Source organism: Anopheles ziemanni, chromosome 2 (genome assembly GCF_943734765.1).
Source record: "Anopheles ziemanni chromosome 2, idAnoZiCoDA_A2_x.2, whole genome shotgun sequence".
NCBI classification, from domain to species: Eukaryota; Metazoa; Arthropoda; class Insecta; order Diptera; family Culicidae; genus Anopheles; species Anopheles ziemanni.
The window spans coordinates 23791526-23814427 of NC_080705.1; the positions used below are offsets into that span (position 1 = coordinate 23791526).

Below are 22902 nucleotides of genomic sequence, written 5' to 3' on the forward strand. Positions count from 1 at the left end.
TTGACTGTTAAGATAAAACCACATTGATAAGAACATATTTTCATCACTCCAATCAATTATATGGCTTGGCCCGCGAGCCTATTTTGGGAGAAAATGCGGCCCGCAAGGTGAAACGAGTTTGACATCACTGGTCTAGAGATTATTTGCTTTGCGAAAATATTGCTGAGCATTTACATAATTTAAACACAAACTTTGTTTTTAAAACTAATGTTTTCGTGGGATAAGATTTGCAACCTCTGATACGTTGCACTTCTTTCAACAGTTGTAGTGACACGCAGTTTTTACACGCAAACGATATCAACAACCATAAAAGAATCTCTCATCTTAATCAGCTTGGTGAACTTGTGAAACATTCATAAACCATTTTCATCGCTTTCGCCTGAGACCTCCGTTTTGTATCCTCATTTGTGGCTTTTCACTTTCACTTGCCCTCTTTTCCTTACTGACCCAATATGTGATCTATCCAGAAAGTGGGCAGCCGTATTTTCGAACACTTTTGGATTCTCAAAACCGGCTGTGATTCGACGTTTTTGAAGTTAATAAAGAGAAACAACATTACTGCACTATAACTTGTTCGTTTCATCGTACAAACACGCACACGCGTCGTAGTAACCCTTAAATGCATAAACCGAATCGATCGCGAGGAGTACCATTAACCTGAAACACACAGCTGAGTTATTGCTATCATCATGATGAATTAAAAGTGAAACCGTGTACTAGATAGGGAGGACCATTTTCGGAGAACTGTGGGGTGCGCGAGGAGGAACCCGATGTGCAGCAGTCTTAGTGATGGCCGACGAACTCTAGAACTCGTAGTGAAAAATCTCAAGTGCTGCCTTTGCGATCGAAACCGGAGAGTCTGGGGGCCGCATTTCTATAAAAGCGCCCACCATCGTCCGGCGACTTTCAGACAGTATCCTACCAGCAAGATCGACAGTTCGTGGCTCGTGACAGCGAACCGAGTGCTTATCGGAGTGCAATAAAACTACATCTCAGTGTCCGTTCCTGCAGTTGTTTGGTCCTTCCTTTCATCCCGGCCAAGGACACCATGAAAGTGATTCTGGTTTTGTGTGGCGTCGCGCTTGCCGCGAGCCTCTCCGCCGCCGCCCCGCAGCCCCTCGTTGACGATCCGGAGGTGGAGTTGCGTAAGTAGCTCGTACAGCATTCGTTCGCAAGTTCGTTGCAAAATTGTGGCGAAAAAACATTGCCCTTTGCGAGGTCTGCTTTTCTGGTTTGTGCATGAAGTGATCGTTGGACAGCATCATATTTTCCGGTTTTTGGTCGCTGTTCAAGTCACAGTGTAAAGCTAACAAGTTTTCAGATGGTCACTTTAATTAAGTGTATATCAAACGACTGGGAGAATTGGACAAGCCACCAGGGTAGTGACCAAATGGCTGTTTAAAATACTGGTGCTAACGAAAACAGCGACATTCTTTAATTGCCGGTTGTCAAGAGATAACAACTATCTTGGAAGGAACACGTTTTTCTGCACGTCATGTCGATCACACATTAGTGCATAACGCTAAAACTACCATTTAATTGACCAAAATGTTTAAATTTCTTGATAATTCACCGTTTGTTTGGCCTACATTTGGTTTACGCAAATAAGGAATCCTTATACCATGGCTAACAGTTGTCTTATTTAGTTAGCACAACATTACTAGCTGGAGTTAACTAAAGAACACCAACATGGTTTGGCTTGTTGTCAGATTATTTTCTCACCATGCTTGTATTGAAAAACAATATAAAAATATATAAAAAATTTGATAAAATTCAGTTTAAGGGATTTAAAAAAGTTTGCATTTTCTTAACGAGCTTAATATTCACCTACGTCCAATAGATTTAAAAAAGATGTTTAATTATCAATAAGAAGAATTTTATTTATATGAAGAATATCGTTGAATTTATTTGCGCAGTTTATAAAAAAGCTGAAGATAATGTATGATATAAGGGTAGAACTTAAAAACTATGAAACATGTTTTCGAATCCAAATAGACTTACAAAATTCACTTTAATCAAAAGGAAAAGAAACTAGAAAACTAGCAACGCAAAAGACACATCATCAAAAAACAACAACATAAATGCGTCAGTAGGAGAATTTATGAAAAGGAAGAACTAGCGAGAATAGATAAAAGTTTAATGGCGCATAAAGGAATATTAGCATTGGTTAACATAGTATCCACTTGACCTTGGCGGCGGAACAAAGTTACAAACAAAAAAGAATTAATTTCAACAGCAGCTAACCAAGATAATCACTCATGCAGACGTTAAACTGATTCATCATGATGTCTGATAGCTAGAAATAGGTTTTTTTTTCGACAATTTAGGCGAAGCGATAATCAACAGGGCAGAACGAAGTGGGTTAGAGTCGAGCGCTAATCGTGAAGTACCAATTTGGAGGTAATTATTAAAATTTCGCTTTCTTAAGTTCGCTTCCGAACATGCAGTCATCGTCTCATGCTTCTTTTTGGCGTGGTCATATTGTGCGGAGAATCTTCGCGTAACTCATTAAGTCACATAGCAGAGTAAAGGTGTTTGCAATGTCAAACAACCGCGCAGTAAAATCCATCGTTTATTAAAAACATCGCTACAATTTTCAACCACTGAAGTACACTCAAGATTTTTGCATAATGTGAGTGGAATCTAATCCACATTATAACCTGCCTTTTCAAGTTGTCCTTGTAATCAACAAAATACGCGTTTTCAATCTATTGTGCCCGAGATTTTCTATTCTCACGCAGTTTGCTATCGTTAATCAAACAGTCGACTGCGTCCGGGGCACTTCGAGATCAAGAGCCACTGGTAATTAAGTGGCCAAAGAAGATGCAAGTAATTGAGCGTTACAGAATCGATTAGCTCCATGGCGTAGCGTAGGGCATGATATGTAAAAATAACATGCATGATATGTTAGGAAAACGTACACCCAAGCTCGGGTTGTAAAAGAAGATCGACTCCTGATCACAAGCCGTGACTTGTGTTGACGTTTGTTGCGATATCTATCTTCAATCATTGCTCCTTCCTAACCTTGAATCCAACTTATCGTTCGCAGCATCGTTCATGGAAATCTGTTACCGCGATGGCCCTGAACTCGGCGAGTGCATCAAGAACACGATCCAGCGTATGTTGCCGGAAATGCAGGTGAGAGTAGCGCCGCGCCGAACCGACTAACGACTTAAAACGGATATATCTAACCGGCCGCTTGGCGTCTGTCGTGTATTACTCGGGCAAGGCTGACTTGCCAAAAGGTCAGAGGTTCAGGGTAGTAGCTTGGAAAACATCCTTCATCCGTAATGACCGTAATTTTTTGCTCGCGTTATTGTTGCCGTGCACATTACGCAACACGTCCGGCGTCTCGTTGTGGGCTAGCAGTTGATTTCTGTTTGTTTTACATGCATGCGCACTGGTTATGCAATGCGAAAAAAACAATTTAATGAATACTTAACTTGGATGCATGATGCGTAATGTATATTTCATAAGAAAGATTGACGCATAGCTGGGAATTGCATATTTGTTAAGTTGATTCTAGTTACGATTCGGCATTTTGATGCTTCGATTAACTTCTCGGCATATTTAACAGTATATTTATCTACTATCCATAAATGATTTTTTTTTTTCAATTTAGATAAGTTTGATACTACAAGATATTTGGACTTCAAGTAGTTTTTAGTAGCATTCCTATCTTTTTTAATCAATCGGTGTAATTTGAAAGAACTGCTTAAATTAAAAATAAATAAATTACATAATTGAAATTAATTTGTTGGTCATGCCAAGCAGAGCAAAAGTTTACATGCAAACATTATTTGTAATGACCAAAAATGCTTGGAATGGTGGTGATTTATTTGGTTCCTTTACATTTGTTGAGTTAATTGAAATAGAATCAGACGTTTAGAAAAAATGATTAAGACAAGAAAACAGGGATAGTTGTATTTCAAAATGGCTCAGTGAAAAATATCTATCTCAACCTTAAAAAAGTTGCCAAATAAAAAAATACCTGCTTTAGTAATGAGCCTCCAACGAGCAAAGCTATTTAACTCGTTCATTTTCTTTACAGGTTGGAATCGAATCGCTAGGCTTCCCGTCGCTGGACCCGTTCGTGTCCAAGAGCACTTACATCGACTACAAGCGCAATCAGATGTCCGCCTCGATGCACGTTAAGAACGCCAAGACGTTCGGCATGAGCAAGGCCCAGATTATGGACGTCCATGCGTCGGCCACGGATAAGACGCTCAACCTGGAGGTGGACGTCCGCTTCCCACAGATCCTCATCGAGGGTTTCTTCAAGGGCGAAGGCCGCTTCAACAGCATTAAGCTGGCATCGAAGGGTTACTTCAACAACAGCATGAGTAAGTTGGCGGTTCGTGAGCCGGCACCGCAATTTCAACCTACGACCGGGGAAAGCTCATATATCCCGTTTGCTTTTCATTCCAGCTGATGTCACCACCACCTGGAAGATGGCCGGCAAGGTCACGGAGCGCAACGGCGAGGAGTACCTGCAGATCGACAGCTTCGACATGAGCCCGGAGGTTGGCGACATGAAGATTTACGCTACCGGCCTGTTCCCCGATCCCGAACTCAGTAAGTCACGGTCAACCCTTGTGAGGTCGACAGGCACTCATTCTCTCTCTTTCCACCAACAGACCAGATTGCGCTGGAATTTGTCAACCAGTACTGGCCAATGATGTACAAGGAACTGCTCCCGGCCAGCCGGCAGGTGTGGGAACCGGTGATGATTGAGGTGGTCAACAAGATTTTCCTGCGTGTTCCCTACCGACGACTTCTGCCGAAGCAGGAGTAAGCGACTGATGGCAAACCGTCGTTGGGTTGTGATATTGTCCCAAGAAAAGTGGGAAAACCATGTCTATTAATAAACGATGAAAAACGTCGTTCTTTGAATGCACCTTGTTTGCGATTTACGTTTGAATGATGACAATGAATTATAGCAAATTCGTGCTAGAAGTTTTATTACATCACATTCAATTGATCCAAAATAAAATAATTACTCACATTCTTATAATCAGATTCATATGAAATAGTATTTATCAAATCATAATTACCCTCATTCAGTTAATTCATTCTCAGAGAATCTTTTCAAAATACAGATATAACAGCTTAATTTTTTATTTCATGTTGGTGGAGCGCGATGTAATAATTTGGAATAACGAAATTTTTAATCACGCAACAATTTTAGAATGAATTCATCAAACATGATGTATGTACTTAAATCGAAGAATGTTTATCGGTATATTTCAATATGTAATTTTTATTTAATCTAAAGCAATTTTTTTCGCAGCATTTAATCATTTTAAAACTTTATTTAATTGTACTGCGTACTATTATGGATCGTTGTAGTGAAACGTCTAACGTAATAATTTGATGCTTTTAGAAAATTAATACAAAACAAAGCACAGATTGCTTTCTCTTTTAAAACATCCATTCGTATTCTATGAAGCTGAAAAACCCCCTGTAGCTGATTAATTCTTTGACACTTTCGTTGCCGGATACATTTCGGAAAATACGTCGGGTTCCAAATAATCTGGCTTGAACAAGACCTCGTTTCTGAAACCATGCCCCCTTCAAGTAAGCGGTTGAATATCGACTTAACTTTAATCCGCTGTTCACGAGGACCGGAGAAACCACAAGACTGTAGCTAGTAACCTTTACCTTGTTTGCCCTGTAGCTTCGAGAAGTGCTCCAACTGACGTGAATCGTATCGGAATTAAGCGATGAGAGCATTGCCTGCGTCAGTACCTAAAATTATTTAAGCGAGGAAAAATTCCGTTGCTATCTAAATGAGCTTTTAGCAGCTTTAATTCAACTCGACGTTGGGTTTTATCTTTCCCCGTTACTATTTTGTTAATTTAAATGGCCCTATTTTTGATATGGCAAAAAGAAACTTATCTCATCGCAAAACACACATCAATTTCGCAATGTTGTTACCCGAAAATTATTATTCTAAGCTGTGATGACATCGAAGAAGATAACGATTTAAATCGGATTCTACTCCTTTTATGGAGCAATGAATGTGCCCCTAAATAACGAAGATCGTTACCAGCAAAACGGGTAGTTAACATCTTCATTAATGGCCCCATTCTTAACCCATAAAAGGTTATTCGTAGTACATAATAGCTGTATTGTTGTATTTAGTCAGGAGAGCTACAGAAGCTAATGAGACACAACAATAAATGCAAAAGAAAAGCCGTTCATATTTTTTCTCATTTCATTGAAGTTGCTTTTTATCTTCGGAATAAATAATGGTATAACCTCAGTCGAAAAGGTTCACTTCGTTCATAGAAAATGGGTGACTGCTATGCTGCTATTGATTCTTCAGGATTGTTCTTAAGCCTTTAAAGTCTATCTGAATGGGATTGTATTGATCAAAAACAAGAAGCAATGGACATCCAAAAGACAAGCGTAACAGACACACTCGGGAGCGTTTCTCTGTCGGACGAATAGGAAAGCCAGGCCTTGCTATGAAACAAACAAGAATACGGTAAGAGGTGTCAAGATGGAGGATAATGAAAGAGTTGACATCTCGGATTTCCCTAAGAGAAACAGGGCTTTTGGAAGACGCAAGCCGAAGAGTGGTGCTTTTGGTGTATCCTGGAAGAACGAAGCTAGTGAAACTTCTCCATTAATCGTGTTGCAGCTGTTGAAGTAAGTTTAAGTACTCAGATATTAAATAATTGTATATCTAATTTGAATGTATGCCGTTTCTTATGATAAATACAATTTTTGCTGGCTTTGTTCACAAGACTGAAACAAATAAATGTACCAATCATAACCATTTTAACGACTTTTTGTTGTAGCTCAAACTTAAGCAGTTATGACACACTACAAATATGTTTTTATTTAGAAACAAAAAAAAGTATTTTTTATAAAAAACAAAAAAAAGTAAAACCTCAGATCATCGTTCGAGTTGCGTTTTCAAGCGCCCCCTAAACTATTTGGGGTTCGTCGCCTATAAGGCGTGAGCAAACCGTTGAAGTCTTTTGTCTCTCATACATTTTATGTACCAGAATTTCTTTGCGTTGCGTTTCGTAACGATTGTATTGTTTTTTTTATGATTGTATTAAAATGTTTGTAAAAAAGTAAAACATATATTTCGCACAAGGAAACTTTGTATTTAGTTTGCGGAGAAGAACGAAATTTTCTGATTTTTGTATTGCTCTAGTTTATCTACAAGAGAGTGTGATTCGTTCTCATAAATACCAAACTAGAAATCACTCTTTGGTAACTCTTATATTTTTAAGTATTTTTACTCAGTTTTTGTATTTAAATCACAGTAAGTTTATGATTATATCCGTCAGTGTTACGCTCCTATCTTGTGGGCGAAGATTTCTTCTTCTGGATCAGCGACGGGAGCTTCGGTCGTCCGCGGATCGATTCTTGCGTGACCACACACACGCTAGTGAACCCGATGGGCAACGACAACTACGAAAAACACTACGCCGCCCCGAAGCGGACTACGCGTAGTTGTTCCAGACCATTCGGGCAGCACTATACTACCGGATTAGACGCTCGGGAAGCATGCGATCGATCGGGAGGCAGCCGCGTCCCTGCTCCAGGGACGCCGGGCGCAACATTCCCGGGGCGGGCAGACATTCACCTGTCAGGAGCAGCCAACAACGACACAGACAGCGACACAATGGGGACGCACCAATACCAATGGGCAGGTGCCCGGCGTGTCTATATAAAACGATCATCAATGCGCAGCCCGCATTACAGTTCAATTTCAAACGGTTTCGAGTCAATGTCACGGGCACGTCCGCGTCGCGATGGTGGACCGTTCGTTGGCTAGCCGGGAGTAGTGACTGGGTAGGCAGAAGAAACAGAAGAAAAGCAGGACGAAGAGAGTTTTGCTCCGAACTAGATCTGGTGCAAACAGCTCTTAAAATCCTTCCAGTAGACGCTTCAGAAAGATCAAGCTGTTTGGGTCCCCTTTTGGTGAAGAGATTTACTAAAAAGTTCGCCGTCTGTTTGTGAGTGCATGTACTGAGTGAAAGAAGAAAAAAAAGTTCAGTTCTTTCCTCGTGGGGCCAGCGGCAAAGTATAGGCGCAATGTTCGCGCTAGCGAATTTCTGTCTCGTACTTGCCTTTGCAACAGTTATCGCTATCAGCGCCCAAGATGCTGGTGCTAGCGAGGACAAATCGACCGACGATACGGTGGTGATTGAAGGTACGTGAAGTGAAGTGTGTCGCCTAGGGTTCGAGTTTAAGGGTTCGTCGCTTGTATGGTTTCAAGCAGAACGAAAGACTTCAACGAAGAGTGCACGGTATGAGATGGCTTAGGATGACACATTTTTATTCAAAAACGGCTTGTGATGGTTGTGAAACTCTGTTGAAAGTTCCGTGATATGAAACACTTTAAATGTTTACACCAGTTTGTTGTAAAATGTTTTGTATAATACCCCTTTTCAACGCTAAATTTCTTTGCCAAGAATCAACTTTTTCAAGAAGCAAATGAAACATCAGTGCATAAAAAAAGCTCTTCCTTATTAAAAAAAAACTCTTCAATTTTTTCCGTCTCCGGTTAAGTAGAACGAAGCGAAATTCCTTCCCGCCCTCCATGGCGTAGAAAAAATACTGCGTAGTTGTTTCCGATTTAGCACAGTGCATGCTGGTTACATACTAAAAGAGCAATGAACCTGTAACGCCCAAACAACGTCCTGTTCGGACGTGGACGCGTTCGCTTCTCCACGCTTGATGGAGCGAGCTTGAATCAGGAACCGTCCACGGAAGAACGTGACAAAGACGCTGAAAAATATTGCTCAACAAAGGAAAATATTGTCCACCGATGGATGGTGGCTGCTGTTTGGCTAATTGTTTTTTTTATTGTTTGCGTTAGTTTAATCTGTTTTCCGTGTGGTATTTTGAGCTGGCGTAAAACAAACAACCCCGAGAAAAAATAAAACAACAAAAAAAACGATACAAGAATGGATGCCATTTACGCGTGACATTTTGTCCGCAAGGTGGTACCTCCCGTATTTGCCACCCCAAATCCCGACACTCGCTTTAAAAGGGAAGAGATTTTCTGCTCCACCTGGGAATCGAACAAGGCGAAGGTTTCTTCAAGAACTGGTTCATATCGATAGGACCGTGAAAAAGGTCGAGGACAGAAGGCATCGCTCAGGAACAATTGTAAGCTGGAACAAAAAAAAAACCCATCTTGTAGGTACCGGTTTGGGATAGGCATGGTATCTACGGAACCTTTTCCGTTTTCCACAACTAAACAAGGAAAAAGTGTCAGGATGTTGCGGATGTATAGATTTCTTGCTTGTTATGGCAAGTGATCGATTGTTTCGCTTAAAAGCCAAGCAATAAAAGTATTCCAAATGTTTGTTCGAACGCTGGTTTAAAACTTGCTACTCTCCGTTTCAAGTGTCCGATCTTCAGTTTCGCTCCCCCACAACCGATCATCGATCGCATTCCCCGAATAAAACGCCTCCGCACGCCACCACGTCATCGGGAAACAATTTCCGTTTCGCCCGAAATTGTGACCGCGATGCGAAGCAAACATAAACAGACCCATTAAACACGGCCCTGGCAGCAGCTTGCGAAATGTGTCATCCGAAACACCGTAAAGGCCATCGTCACCTAGAAGGGATGGGGTGGCCTCAGCGGAGGAGTTAACTAGGGGCAATATGGTGGAAGAAAAATCAAGCATGTACTTTCCACGCCATGCGTAAGTTCATCGCACGGTCTGCGAGGGGGCAAAATGGGATGGAGGCAGGAGTTTTACTACTTTCCACGCGACTCATCATCCATTCCGATCAGGTGCGCACCGGCGAGAGAACGTTCATTACTCTCCGGTTTCAAAGGGTATGAACACTGGACGTTGTATAGCACGTGGACGTTGTCTGCTACGTGGCCAAACTTTTATGATCATCTATTAATTACCATTGCATATTGTTTCATAGTAAAAGATTACCTAAATCCTACTGACATACCACAATTACGTATAAAAAATAAAACAATTTTGAATTTAAATGCTTTATGGCAGAGTTCGGTGTTTGATGTTTGAATTGCACTTTGTATTTATTTATGATAAAAGGGTTTGTTTAATATGTTTTAAGTCTGTACTTTCCTAATTGTTTTTACACTCTTGCATTTTGTATCAAATCAAATCAAATTAAAAATCAAATAAGCAAGTTATTTTACTCAAACAAAACATGACGCCTTCATACTGTTAAGAGGAGTATACTAACGCATATTTGAATTCTACATATTGCTTGGCCATAGTCTATGTTTTGTTTTAAATTTACCTGATATTTATATTAAAACATTGCCATTTGTTTTGCACGTACTAATTATTTACACAAAATTAAAAGGATGTAAATTTTCATCTGTTCGTGCTTCAATCCATATTAATCTTCGAAATGATTTGCTGTCATTATGAATCATACTACAAATACATATTCTGTACTGGTTTCTTGTTCAACTCTTTTATGTCCACAATATACTGCTACCATTACCTAGTGTTGCTGATCTCTAGTTCGATCGAGTGAGTGCCAAGCGATGGGCGGCTCCATCCATGCTTCCTTTGATTGATAAACCTGCAAACAACTAATTATGTAGGGTCTGCCTAATGGCTGACGGACCTACCATTCGTCCGGGCTATTGAAAATAACACAAGCGAACGAAGAGGTTCGCTACAAGTTTTAATTAAAAGTCATGTTTTATTTTCCCCTTTCAATGGCGCTACTGGTAGCGATGGGTGTGTCCTGGAGCGTATTACAGCAAGATTAAACTAGACTTTGTTCCATGATCGGCAAGAATGTTTTCTTTATGTTTTATTTATGCGCCGCAGCAGGTTTGCTTGAGTGCGCTTTTTCTTCATATTTATTCTTCCCGAAGGATTGTGGAAAAGGTGCAATGGGCGGGCGATGGTAAATGGTCAAAGAAAATGCGCTTTTTACAACCTTTGTCGATCGAGGAGTAGACGGCAATGCTTTGTTTGCTTCGGTGCATCATTTCATGACCACTACTGCACATTGATATTCTAGTTCGCTTCTTCGTAGATTTATGCGCTGGATCAACACGGACAGGATGCCGCACCCGGAGCCGAAGGCGATTCGTTTTTATGATGCTGCTTGCTTTTATCTCTGTCCCTCTCTCTTGTGCTATTTATGTTTACACATTTCGCGCCATTTTGCGCCAAAGAAGAAAGTACTGTTATGGTCATGGGTAAATACCGCTGAGAAAACAAGCCGACACGCTTTTAGCATCCAGTCTGAGCCGGGGACTCATTAGCACAGAATATTCGATTGACAAGTTGGAGCAACTTCGGCCAGTCGATGGGCTTTCTTTTTCCCCTTGTTTCATACCCGTTGGGACATCCTTGGGCTAGGTGCGAAAATAACTTAGTTTTCTACGTTTTCTCCCATTCGTTGGAGACTGGATGGAGAAGTAGGACCATATCGAGTGTCCCACATTTTAAAACAGTGACACAAGAAATGATATACCTGAAACGATGCTGAGATAAATATTAAACTGTCCTGGTGGAAAACCTAATGATGAAAGTGTGCCATCTTAATTAAAAGGATCAATAATCCACTTTAGTTAAATTTAAACACATGTTTAAATGACCAAATGAATCGCGTTTCTACTACGCAAGAAGAAAATTCAATATGTTGTTGTGTGTTTTTTAAATATTCTTATTGCTCTCTATTATGTCACAAAAATCTTTAAAAAAAAAAGAATAATCAAAAATACTGCTGATAGATGAAGTTTCTGTCTCAAACTTTGATGTTTAAATATAAACCAATGTGGAATATGGTATCTATGTAAGGTCCATTACGTGTTTGCATAGACTCGAAACCTTTCATTTTTTAAGCGCAGTTGTAAACAAATAAATCCAACTGCTTTTTAAAGTTCAAGCCATTTAAAGAAGGAGACATAGTAGTTTAGAAAAGTATCAAACAACCAACATCACAGGTCGTTGATCTCATCCGTGCTTCAGCTTCGAGGACACCCGAATCTTTCGGCTTCGTCACAGTTTGCACGATTTGCCATGTGGTGGTTTCCCAGTTTTCCACTTCACCTCTCCGCCTGCTTCGCTTGTTTACATGTCGAAAGTCCAGAAAGCACGTCGGTCTTCAAGCAGGACCAACATTCAGCATCTCGCTGGCGTTGGCCTTCGTCGTTGTACATGTGGGTTAATAATGTCAGCAAATTGATTGATATCGGCAGGCTCGATCGATCATATCTGCTTTATTCCTGGACCACAATTGAAGCAAACCAGCTTTCGGGAGTTTTTGATTTTATTCTTTTTTTTTCATTCCGTTGCCCATCGTCGTCGCTCGCCTTTCGTTCGTTCCTCCCGCAACGTGCAAGTATTAAGATATGTAAATGTATTCAAATATCGCCGCGAAGGTGTGAACGAACTCTGAAATAAAAACAAAAATATCAATCAAATGATAAACATGAAACGACTAAAAAAAACTCAATGATCGCGGGAGAGTGTGGAAACGGCGACGTGTACAGCCGCGGACACTTACATACGTGTGATTCGAGTTTTTCTCTTCTTCTTCTCCCTTTTTCCTTGGGTTTTATATTCCTTTGTGTCTTTCTGAGTCATTTTATGTTATTAGATCATTTTTTAATCCTTTCGTTTTTGGTCCCATTTGATACAAGGAAAGCAACGGGTTCGGGACAGTTGGAAGAATATCTTCTCAGTTGGTTAACCTATGGCTGACAGTGATTTATGGCGATGGTTACCGATGTATTAATCGATCGCCTTTTATGACCACATTGTACAGATACTGCAAATAAAACAAAGAACTGTTTATAAGAAAATGTTAATGTTATATACACAATCCTCAATAGTCACTTAATGAGTCACTTTAGGAGTCTGTATAAACTTTTCATTTAATTCATTTTTAATGTGTACAGCGATCAAACAATTTTTACTGATACCAACTTCAGGTTTATGTATAATGATTTCATATTTTTGGAATTGTTTTTACTGTCTTAGAAAATAAAATATAGGTGTTTTCAATTCTAAACATATATACCTGATTAAAACTTCTGTAACTCACATACATTTTGCGATCGGTTCAAATATTTGTTCAATTTGCTTAATTTCGTTTGGTATAACCACAATGATTATGTATAAATGTGATATTATGTGCTTAAAAAAATATTGCTAAATGGTTATGCAACTTTAAATTTCCAGCTACCGAGCTGAAGCCCCGACAACCGCGCCACATTTGGTTGACACCACGTGTTTCCGGCGCCGACTGGAAGCAGGCCCTCGGCGATGGTAGTCCCTGTCTGACGGCCAAAGGTCACCTCGGCTTCTGCACCTCGTTCCGCACATGCTATCCCTACTTCAAGGTGCCGGACCTGAGCGTCTGGGAGTCGTGGGTTCTCGGGAACTACGACACCTGCAGCTACTTCAACGAGCAGGGTCGTCAAGCGTTCGGAGTATGCTGCACCAACCCCATCACCCCGCTGCCTATCCCCGACGCGTCGCCCGTCCTCGAGCCTCCATCCGGGATACCAGCGCCACCCACCTTCATCGGTGCGCCCCCCAAACCGCCCAACAAGAACAACAACTATCCCAGCTGGCCGCCACCAATTCCGACGCATCCGCCAGATCACACGCCCGCCACCCACCCGCCCGCATTTGGCGGTCCGGCGCAACCGCCCGTCCCGACCACCGTTTCCTCCGTCGGCATTTCCGAACCTACGCAGCGCCCAACGACGACGTGGCCCACGCGACCCCGCCCTCCCCAGGTGCCGAATCAACCGGGACAGCCGGCACCACCGCAGCCGCCCTCTCCCGGGCAACCGATCGGTGTCTGGCCACCGCCCGTTCCCACGCATCCGCCCCTCGAGATCGCCACCGTTCCGCCGGCTTCCTCCGGGGTCATCACCGGCGACTCGCTCAGCGCCGCTTGCGGTGTGAAAAATGGTAATCCGGTAAGTCGACACAATTTGACGGATGGCCGATCATCGAATCCTTTTTTTTTACTTTTCCACATTATTCTCCAGTGCGCACAAGATTAATTCATTTACATATTCTTCCGTTCTCGTCACATAACTTCCCAACGAGAAATTTTGGCGTCATTTTGATGTAAAAGAATTCTCTTGAGACCTGATCGCTCTTCTTTTCAGAAGTGTTTTACACCTTCTTTTGCAGCAGATTTCCTATGCAATTTTGGATGTAAAACACTTCTGAAAAGAAGGGTAAAACAATTCTCTTGATACTTGCGGGACACCGCAAAAGAGAACTGTTTTGACAACGTGACTGTGCAACGTGTTTATAACACCTATTTCTGGCTATACGCGTAAAAAACGTATATCCATTCGTAGTAGATTATATGAGCTGGGTTCAGGATATCTTTTCTTTCCCAAAATAATTATTTTCATGCAGGATAATGTTTTTGATTGTTTTATTATTTTGATACAACGATAATATTATATACATATCGTCCGGTTCGGAAGGCAATCAGGGGAAATGTTCAGAAATCGTCCGACGCCTCCTCTGGTTCGTGCTGGCAAACAGCGACCACGGATCGTAGCAGGCTCCTTCGATGTACGATGTGCAGCACCACTCCGTCATGGCCAGTGAAAACACGTAGAACGCATTGATGATTATTTCAAGCCGCTTCTTCCTCCTTGTCGAGACCCTGAAATGTGTGAAAAGCACGGAGAAATCATCATCAGTAAGAACTCTCTGCTGTGGGTTCTTACACACGTACTTACTGTCTGATGCGAGTTAACCCGGCCCCGGTTAACCACCCCGAGTCGGTCAATCCAAGCGCTGCTATCGAACACTGGCCACCGATACTATGTTACAACCGGTAACAACCGATGATCGCCGCGAAGTCCGTTGGCCACCGACCAACTATTTACACTGCGTTGCAGTTTCTATACCTGTCGATGAGGGTCATCGTCCCTTCCTGTTTTCTTTCCTGCCCTTTTGCTTCCATGTTTCAACAAAACTCAAACAAATAATTAAACAACGAATACGCTGGTACACGGTCGAATGCTTGCTAGTTGGCCAGACTTGCACAGTAAACAGTAAATAGTAAACAAACAAAGGTTTGACAGCCAGTACCTCTTTCCACTGCGGTGCCTCCCAAAACAAATTATTGGTAGGTTATGAGGTGTCCATGCCTACCAAAAATACACTCGGCAAGGTTCTTTTAGGTAGGCATGGATACCTTTGGTAGGCAAGTGCAGCAGGGTTCTCCTTGGGTTATGGTTTGAATACGCAAGACGCATTTGCAATTCTTGATCATGATTTCGTTTATCAATGATCGATGGTCACCAGACAGATAAAGGGGGACTCCCTGAATGGCGACATATTTTTTGAACATTGAATTTCGCAATGTGATCTTGAAATTCGTGTATGTTAATCTTTACTCATTTATATCATCTGTTAACTTTCATAGCATTGCATAGCATTTTCTTAGCACCAAAACGTTGGTTAATTTAATTTTTTAACAATCAGGAACGTTTATATTTAATAGTTTAGTCAGTCCTCTTGGTTGGCATTCGAACCCACGCCGTCGAGAGGGTGCCACTGTGCTTATGAGCCGAAGGAATATTTAAACGCGTTTATTTGAAAATTACCCACGTCATCAACCGAGCCGTAACATATTTCCGCCTAAAAGTATGCAATACGCATGACAAATACACTTGTCGCTTGCTTGTCTTCCATCGCCAGGACACGGAGCGCATCGTCGGTGGGCACAACGCTGATCCGAACGAGTGGCCCTGGATAGCGGGACTGTTCAATAATGGACGACAGTTTTGCGGCGGTTCGCTCATCGACAACATCCACATCCTGACCGCAGCCCACTGCGTGGCACAGTGAGTTCGGAATGACGGGCAAAAGATGGTTAAATGTTTCATTTTCATTTGCAAAACCCACCTCTCCCTTTTTCCCCAGCATGAGCTCGTACGACGTGGCGCGACTGTCAGTGAAGCTTGGCGATCACAACATCCGCTCGAACACCGAGGTTCAGCACGTGGAGCGACGCGTCAAGCGTCTGGTTCGACATCGTGGCTTTGACTCGCGCACGTTGGTGAGTTGTAACGAACGACGTTAAAATCGTGGAGCTCTGGTTAACTCTCTTCAAACTTCGCAGTACAACGACGTGGCGGTGCTAACGATGGACCAACCGGTCCCCTTTACGAAGCAAGTACGACCCGTCTGCCTGCCGGCAGCGGACAATTCGAGGGCCTACAACGGACTAACGGCCACCGTCATCGGTTGGGGCAGCTTGAGAGAAAGTACGTGCTTGGCACGAGTTAACAGCGTTGCCACGATTACCTAATGTGTTCCTCCCTGTTTTCCATAGATGGACCACAGCCGGCGATTCTGCAGGAAGTGAACTTGCCCATCTGGACGAACAACGAGTGCAGGGTAAAGTATGGTCCGGCGGCGCCGGGCGGCATTATCGACACGATGCTGTGCGCCGGACAGGCGGCCAAGGATTCCTGTAGCGTAAGTAATCTTCAAACCGACTCGCGCTCTTGTGAGTAGTAAAGCAGCATTCCTTCCAATCTTTCAGGGTGACTCCGGTGGACCGTTGATGGTGAACGATGGCAAGTGGACGCAGGTTGGCGTCGTATCCTGGGGTATCGGATGCGGCAAGGGCCAGTATCCGGGTGTGTACACGCGTGTCACCTCCTTCCTTCCGTGGATTAAGAAAAATATTAATGACGCTTAGAGGGAAAGGAGCGGTGAACGGATTTTGACGAACGCCCCAATTCCCTTGTCATCCTAGGGAATTGCCATCGAGTGGTCGTCTCTCTCTCTCTCTCTCGGTCTGTTCTAGACCACCGGACTGTTTCTGCTCTTTTCTCGCAAGCTAAGCTATTTTTTAAATAAACAGTGACTGAACGATTTCTTAAGTTTTACCTTTAGTTTTCTTTTAATGCACGCGCGATGACCAAGTTATGATTCGGAACAGTATAATGCAACAGAACAAATAACGGTTGTTTAAATGTTTTATTTATTTGTTCAGTGAGTCCATTTAGTTTTGTTCTGTTTTGCGTTTCTCAATGTTTAATCCTCCACTTTTTTTTATTCCACTCAAAGCTTTCACCTTCGTTTCCTGGCCAGCTGATAAACCAACCGCTTTCATCTGCCTTTTTTCCACCTTCGTTTGAGTTGAGTTCTGTGGATTTGTTTTTCGTGTGCGTGTATAGTATGGTTCCTGGTTTTGTGTGTTTTGTTTTAGTAAAAATAAACGCTTGACGCTTGTGTTGGTTACTATTTAAAAATGTTGATCACTTTGATATTCGTTAGACACTGGTTTTAACAAGTTGGTACTACTTAATTAATGTTTCTCCGGCGCCTGATGGCTTTCGTTAATGGTGTCCAGTGTGTTTTATCTGTTACTGCTAGTTCTGCCGGCGCTACCGACACCACCGTGTAAACTTGCCTTTCTTCCAATCTCTGCGCTTCTGCCTCATACTGATGGTTTGAATCGAAAGCTTAGCATACATTACTTTAAATATACGTCATATGTGGGAAACAACGAGCAAAATTTTCAAAACAAACAACTCTCCGTATTGTGTATAGGAAAATATCACGATTAAATTAAACTTCAATACAACGCATAGACAAGATGAGCCATTTTAAGCGTAAAACAAACGATCGTTAGTAGTTGGATCGAGATGTATGTACTTTTTGTACACTTGTTGTTCCATCTTCGTAGTAGGTGTAAATGTAATTCAATGTATCCCATTTAAACACACATTACTCCATAAGCCATCGGAACTGCCTTCCGCTGAAGTAATGGGTTTGGGTGTAGGTTAATAATAAATAGATAATAGGATAGACAAAGAACGAATAAGGGTAAATGAGAAGAAAAACAATAAACCGGTCGCAGTTTTTGAGGCCACTCGAGTCGGTAGCCCTTCTTAGGAGAGCTTCGAATACGACGGCGGTGAGAACTTTTTGCGCAAGAACTTCAGAATGTACAGCGGAAGACAGGAGACGAGCGTAATGACCAGCACCTTCCAGAGGAAATCCCACGACCAGATGAATTCCCAATCTGCAAAAGAAAAAAAGAAACGTTGAAGAAAACATGGTGGAACCTTTCGGCGAAGAAACGTAAGTTGGCGAACATACCGAAGTACTCGTGCAACACGGCGAGTGAGACGATGTAAAGCAACAAGCTGAACAGTTCCGCAATGACCATCAATCTACGGAGGGGAAGTCAAGCATCAGTAGGGATTCTCTACGCTGCTCGTCAGCAGAAAAGAACCATATAGCTTACCTGTGCCACGTGCGAATCGTTAAAGCTACCATAATCAGCTCCGTTAAGATGAGGGCAGAGAAACTGATTGCCACGATATGGATGAACTCGTCCTCGAATAGGATCAACGCACCGTACATGATAACCCCGCCTGAAGTAGAATGGAAATGGTTTAACAAAACAAGTCTTTGTTCGTTGCATTTTAACTTAAATTCAAGCAAGGCTTGGGAAAACAAGATCAAATATGGTGTGGATATTGAAATGCTCCTGTTTCATATAGCCTTTAGCTACAACCATTGAATAAAGCACACAGCAACATAAAAGCCAACAAAGTAAGAACGACAACACAAACTTGTATATCATTCTAGAGTTTGGAGAAAATTACAAGGGACATAATGATTGCTAGTCCTTACCCTGGTAGATACTGATCAGCACCCACATGAAGAACGTCTTGTAGCTGAGACTGCGACCTTTGGACAGCTCTTTGTACAGCTCCGGGTAGGTAATGGCGATGTTCGCGCTGATGTCCTGATCGAGCACGAGCGAGAACACCGGGAACATGGTGTAGAGCGTCGCGTAACCCACCATCAGGAAGCCCTGGTACAGCGCGACTGACGATAGGTAGAAGACGGCCGAGAAAACTGCCTGCATCGTCGAGATGATCAAGCCACGGTGGATGACGAACTGCGAAAGCGCCGCCGATCGTTTGTACGAACGTCGTCCGTGGACGATCAGCAGCCGGGCGATGTGCGAGAATTGCGGTATACTGAAGTCACCTGCCAGTGACGCCTGTTTGCCCTCCCGACCCTCGATACCGATACCGGCGTCCGCTTGCTGGATCATGCTAACATCGTTGCCCCCATCACCGACGGCGCACGTCCGCTTGCCCGAGTACTTCTGGATGAGGGAAACTACCTGCGCTTTCTGGGTCGGGCTGCACCGACAGCAGACCACCGCCGGACAGGCCGTGGCTAGCTCCATAAACTCCGGCTGATAGTATTGCAGGCACACCTCGAGACTCTCACCGGACACCACCAGCGCGCAATCCTGCTTCCGGCGGAACTGATTCAGCTCCAAGTGGGCATCCGTGCGCGTCAACACACTCTTCAGCACATGAATGCTCTGGTTGCGACCGACCAGGTGGGACGACTTCGCGATGCACGTAGCCGTCTCGAGTTTGTCCCCGGTGAGCATCCAGATCTTGATGCCGGCATTCCGCAGCAGCTCCAGGGTGGGTCGCACACGCTCCTGCAGCCGATCCTCGACACCGGTCAGACACAGCAGCTCCATCTCTCGCTCGAGACTCTCGATGACGGCGGCCACCTTCGTGACGCGATCCGTCACACTCACTTTCGCCGCGTTATAGCGCATCATGAAGTCGTTGTATTGGTCCTCACTCAGTACTTTCTTCGCGACGACGAGCGTCCGGAGGCCCTCCCGTGCCATATTGCCACTTTCCTCCGCCAGCCAGTCGTTGTACTGCACAATACCCGACATGACCACGTCCGCGCCCTTCAGGTAGAACGTGATCTCGCCCCCGTTAACCTCGCGCACAATGATGCCCATGCGCTTGTTTTCGCTCGTGAAGGGAAACGTTTGTAGGATCTGGTACTTCATGACTCCGGGAGCGCCGGGTGCGAGCATAGAGTTCAGCGACGTCACGCTTCCCGCGCTCGATGGCGAGTTGAGGTCGGTCTTCGAGTTCACCGAGAGGCTTGTGACCGTCGTGTTGATCGACGCGTTTTCGTTCATGTTGCTTCCACGCGATTCCCGCGTTGCGTCCCGTATCTGCAGCGTCATGGTGTTCAGATCGCGCTGGACCAACGTCAAACCGACCGATTCCGTCCACTTGACCAGTGCAATCTCATCGGGGCTGGATGCTTGGTAGGTTTTCTCTGTTGGTGGCTTCACGGCCGAGCCCGATGGTTCGCCAGCCTCGACGGAGATCGAACGAGCCGGCGATTGTCGCCGCTCCGCACCGGAAGAGGATGATGAAATAGATCCACCAGCACCGCCACCACCACCAACACCACTGCCACCGCCACCGTTGGTTTCGTACACGGGTGTAACGTTGTGACAGAGAGCGAGTGCCTTCACCGACTCCCAGATGCGCCATCCGTCCGGTTTGCGTAGCTTCGGCTGATAGTCCGGTGCGGGTGCCTCTGGGGATGCATCGGCCGGCGTCGAGATCGTCCCGTACACCGACTGGATGGCCGCGGAAACCATCGGGAACGTATCGCGCCCGTACGCAGCCGTACCGACGTGGATCTTTTTGAAGATCATCTCGTTCTGCGTAAGTGTGCCCGTTTTGTCCGTCAGCAAGTACGACATGCGACCCAGCTCCTCCGGGATAGTGGTCGATCGGACGACCGTTCCCTTGATTTCGTCATCGTTCTGGATCTGCCAAGAGTAGAACGCCTTGCCCATGTCGAGGTTCACGCGCAGACTGATCGGGATGATGTACGAGAACAGCAGCACGAAACGGAACATGTACCGATACCACGGGCCGTTGAAGCCCTTCAGGCACATCATCGCAAACGATAGCCCAATGACGGCGCAGAACAGTACCTTCGTAAGCCCGTTGATTTCCAGATCGAGCAGACCGACTTTCGAGCGCGGTTGCGAGTTGTTCATGACGCTGCGCGTTTCACTGCCAGTGTATATGACGATGCCGATCGCTGTTCCCGATGCGACGACCGTGTTTGCCCACAGTGTGTTCTCCACATTGAGGCCTTCGTCCTCGGTACCTCCAAGCTAAAATCATTTGGAAAGTTGGAAACTGTTGTTAGAAGAGACTTTTTACAGGAAAAGAAGTTCATAATATCATAAGAAGGAAAAGCACTATAATGAAACTATAATGTTTGCAAAATCGAGTAACGATCAAACAGTTTCATTGCCTTACCTTCGAATAGGTGCCGATAAACGTGTGAATATCTCTCTGCGGCTTTTCCACGTACAGCGAGGCGTTCACGTTCAACAACTCCCCGTGGGTGGCCAGCTTCTGGGTGGCCGGAACAGCCAACCGCAGCTTCCAATCCGTCTCCCCGTCCAGCATGTCCGTGCGCACGAACACCGCCCCGCTCTTATCGCTCGTCCGCAGCAGTATCAGATCGGCCGGCACTCGTTCGTCCTTCTCCACCATGATGATGTCTCCGACGCGCAGCTTCGATGACGATACCGACTCCGGCGGTTTGTCCGCACTGACAAAACGCTTGTACTTCTGCGAGTTCACTTCCCGGTCGCGCTTGTGCCGCCGTAGATCGTCGACCGCCTCACGGCAGATCGTGACCGCGAGGACGAACCCGAGCGGACCCCAGTACGTGTACAGGTAGCCGATGCGGATCTCGGGAATGAACTGGCTCACCGCCATGATGAGGAAGTACAGATTGAGGAAGAACCGAAACTGCTCGAACAGCACCAGCGGGAGGAAGGTGAAGATGTTGTACTTTTGGTTGCGGATCTCGTTCGGCGGGAACTTCTCCGTCAGCGGCCGACCGATGAAGATCGTCCGTGGCTTCAGTTCCTTCGATGCACACCATTTTCGCCAGGCCCAGCACCAGCAGCTAGAACGATGGAAGGAAACATAAATAATTGAAGCTCAAAACACGGAAGTACGGTTTACTGTCGTTCTGATTTATCGATTTTTCATAATTTTTAAAAATACCTCAGTGAATAATCGATATGAATGGAGCAATGGCATGGAATGAGCACAGCGAAAACTTGTTTAAAGCCTTAAACACGCAGAAACTTTTTGTGAGCATGTTTGTGAACTTTCCAAACAAATAACCTACCACCTTTCTCTTTCAAAGTACCCTAATTACTCAATAGTAACATTGCGAAGCGCCTTTCTTTTCCAGCCATTTCCGTGTTAGCTTCTTCTTGTGCAATTTGTTGTGGGTGCACGTAAAGATTATAGCACTCCTTCAACGGCGCACTTTACGTTGCAGGTGATGACTCATCGGACCACTTGCGTAGTCGGGTATTTTTGTATTGATAAGGAGAGCACACTGCACTCGATATCCTCAACAAAACAGTCAGAGTATGACTTCGAAAGACTATTTGAAATGGGCACACCACACCAACGGGAACGTTTATTACCTGAACCAGCGATTTTTGGGGGTTTTCTCGATGAGTGGAATCGTTTCCTTCGTGACCGGTGCGGATGGAATGGTGTGCGGTGGGGCGTCCTCCATCGCGTCACGGATTACCTGTAGCTCATGAATTTTGAGAACCTTTTCGCTACCACGGGTGCCGCAAGAAAATGTGCCTAGCCGTTGCGTCGTGAAGCAACTGCGTGTTGGAGTGTCGAAGCGCTAACACCATACGGGCCAAATATTTGCCAAAATGGAATTTTCTGCGCTGCGAAACGCAAATGACCTAAGCTCGGTGGACGACACTATTGACGTTTCTACGTTGCCTCTTTTTGTTGACTATTTTGCTTTTTCTCCACGCCAGTGTGTGTGCTGGCGCAGCTGGAAAAATGGAAAAGCATATTGCACCCACACACTCGTGCCCGTTTGACATTTGACCGATTTGACAGCGTTTGCTATTGGACTGGAAATTGTTTACAGTCATGTTTTGATTTTTTTGGGCAGAAAAATAAGGCAAAAAACTTTTCCCTGCGATAAGCATTCGCCCACCGATGTGGCTTTTAGAATGATGCGTGTAAAAATGATTAACC

The 22902-nt window shown here is 44.2% G+C and overlaps 3 protein-coding genes across 3 annotated transcripts; 2 read left to right on the forward strand and 1 right to left on the reverse strand.

The window, feature by feature from the left end:
- Positions 1-1048: 1048 nt before the first annotated feature.
- Positions 1049-4795, forward strand: LOC131289512 (uncharacterized). The gene is made up of 5 exons (XM_058318791.1): positions 1049-1145; positions 3050-3138; positions 4052-4343; positions 4429-4575; positions 4638-4795. Exons 1-5 carry the CDS (start codon positions 1049-1051, stop codon positions 4793-4795), a joined length of 783 nt encoding a protein of 260 aa, XP_058174774.1.
- Positions 4796-8058: 3263 nt separating this feature from the next.
- LOC131293232 (transmembrane protease serine 9) lies at positions 8059-16685 on the forward strand. Its single transcript, XM_058321311.1, has 7 exons — positions 8059-8176; positions 13175-13923; positions 15677-15822; positions 15902-16037; positions 16101-16245; positions 16314-16459; positions 16527-16685. Exons 1-7 carry the CDS (start codon positions 8059-8061, stop codon positions 16683-16685), a joined length of 1599 nt encoding a protein of 532 aa, XP_058177294.1.
- A 1169-nt stretch (positions 16686-17854) lies between these two features.
- Positions 17855-21784, reverse strand: LOC131283509 (probable phospholipid-transporting ATPase IIB). Its single transcript, XM_058312776.1, has 6 exons — positions 21124-21784; positions 19985-20975; positions 18635-19840; positions 18243-18372; positions 18095-18168; positions 17855-18017 (listed from the first exon to the last, which is right to left on the reverse strand). Exons 1-6 carry the CDS (start codon positions 21589-21591, stop codon positions 17884-17886), a joined length of 3003 nt encoding a protein of 1000 aa, XP_058168759.1. The 5' UTR covers positions 21592-21784; the 3' UTR covers positions 17855-17883.
- Positions 21785-22902: the final 1118 nt, after the last annotated feature.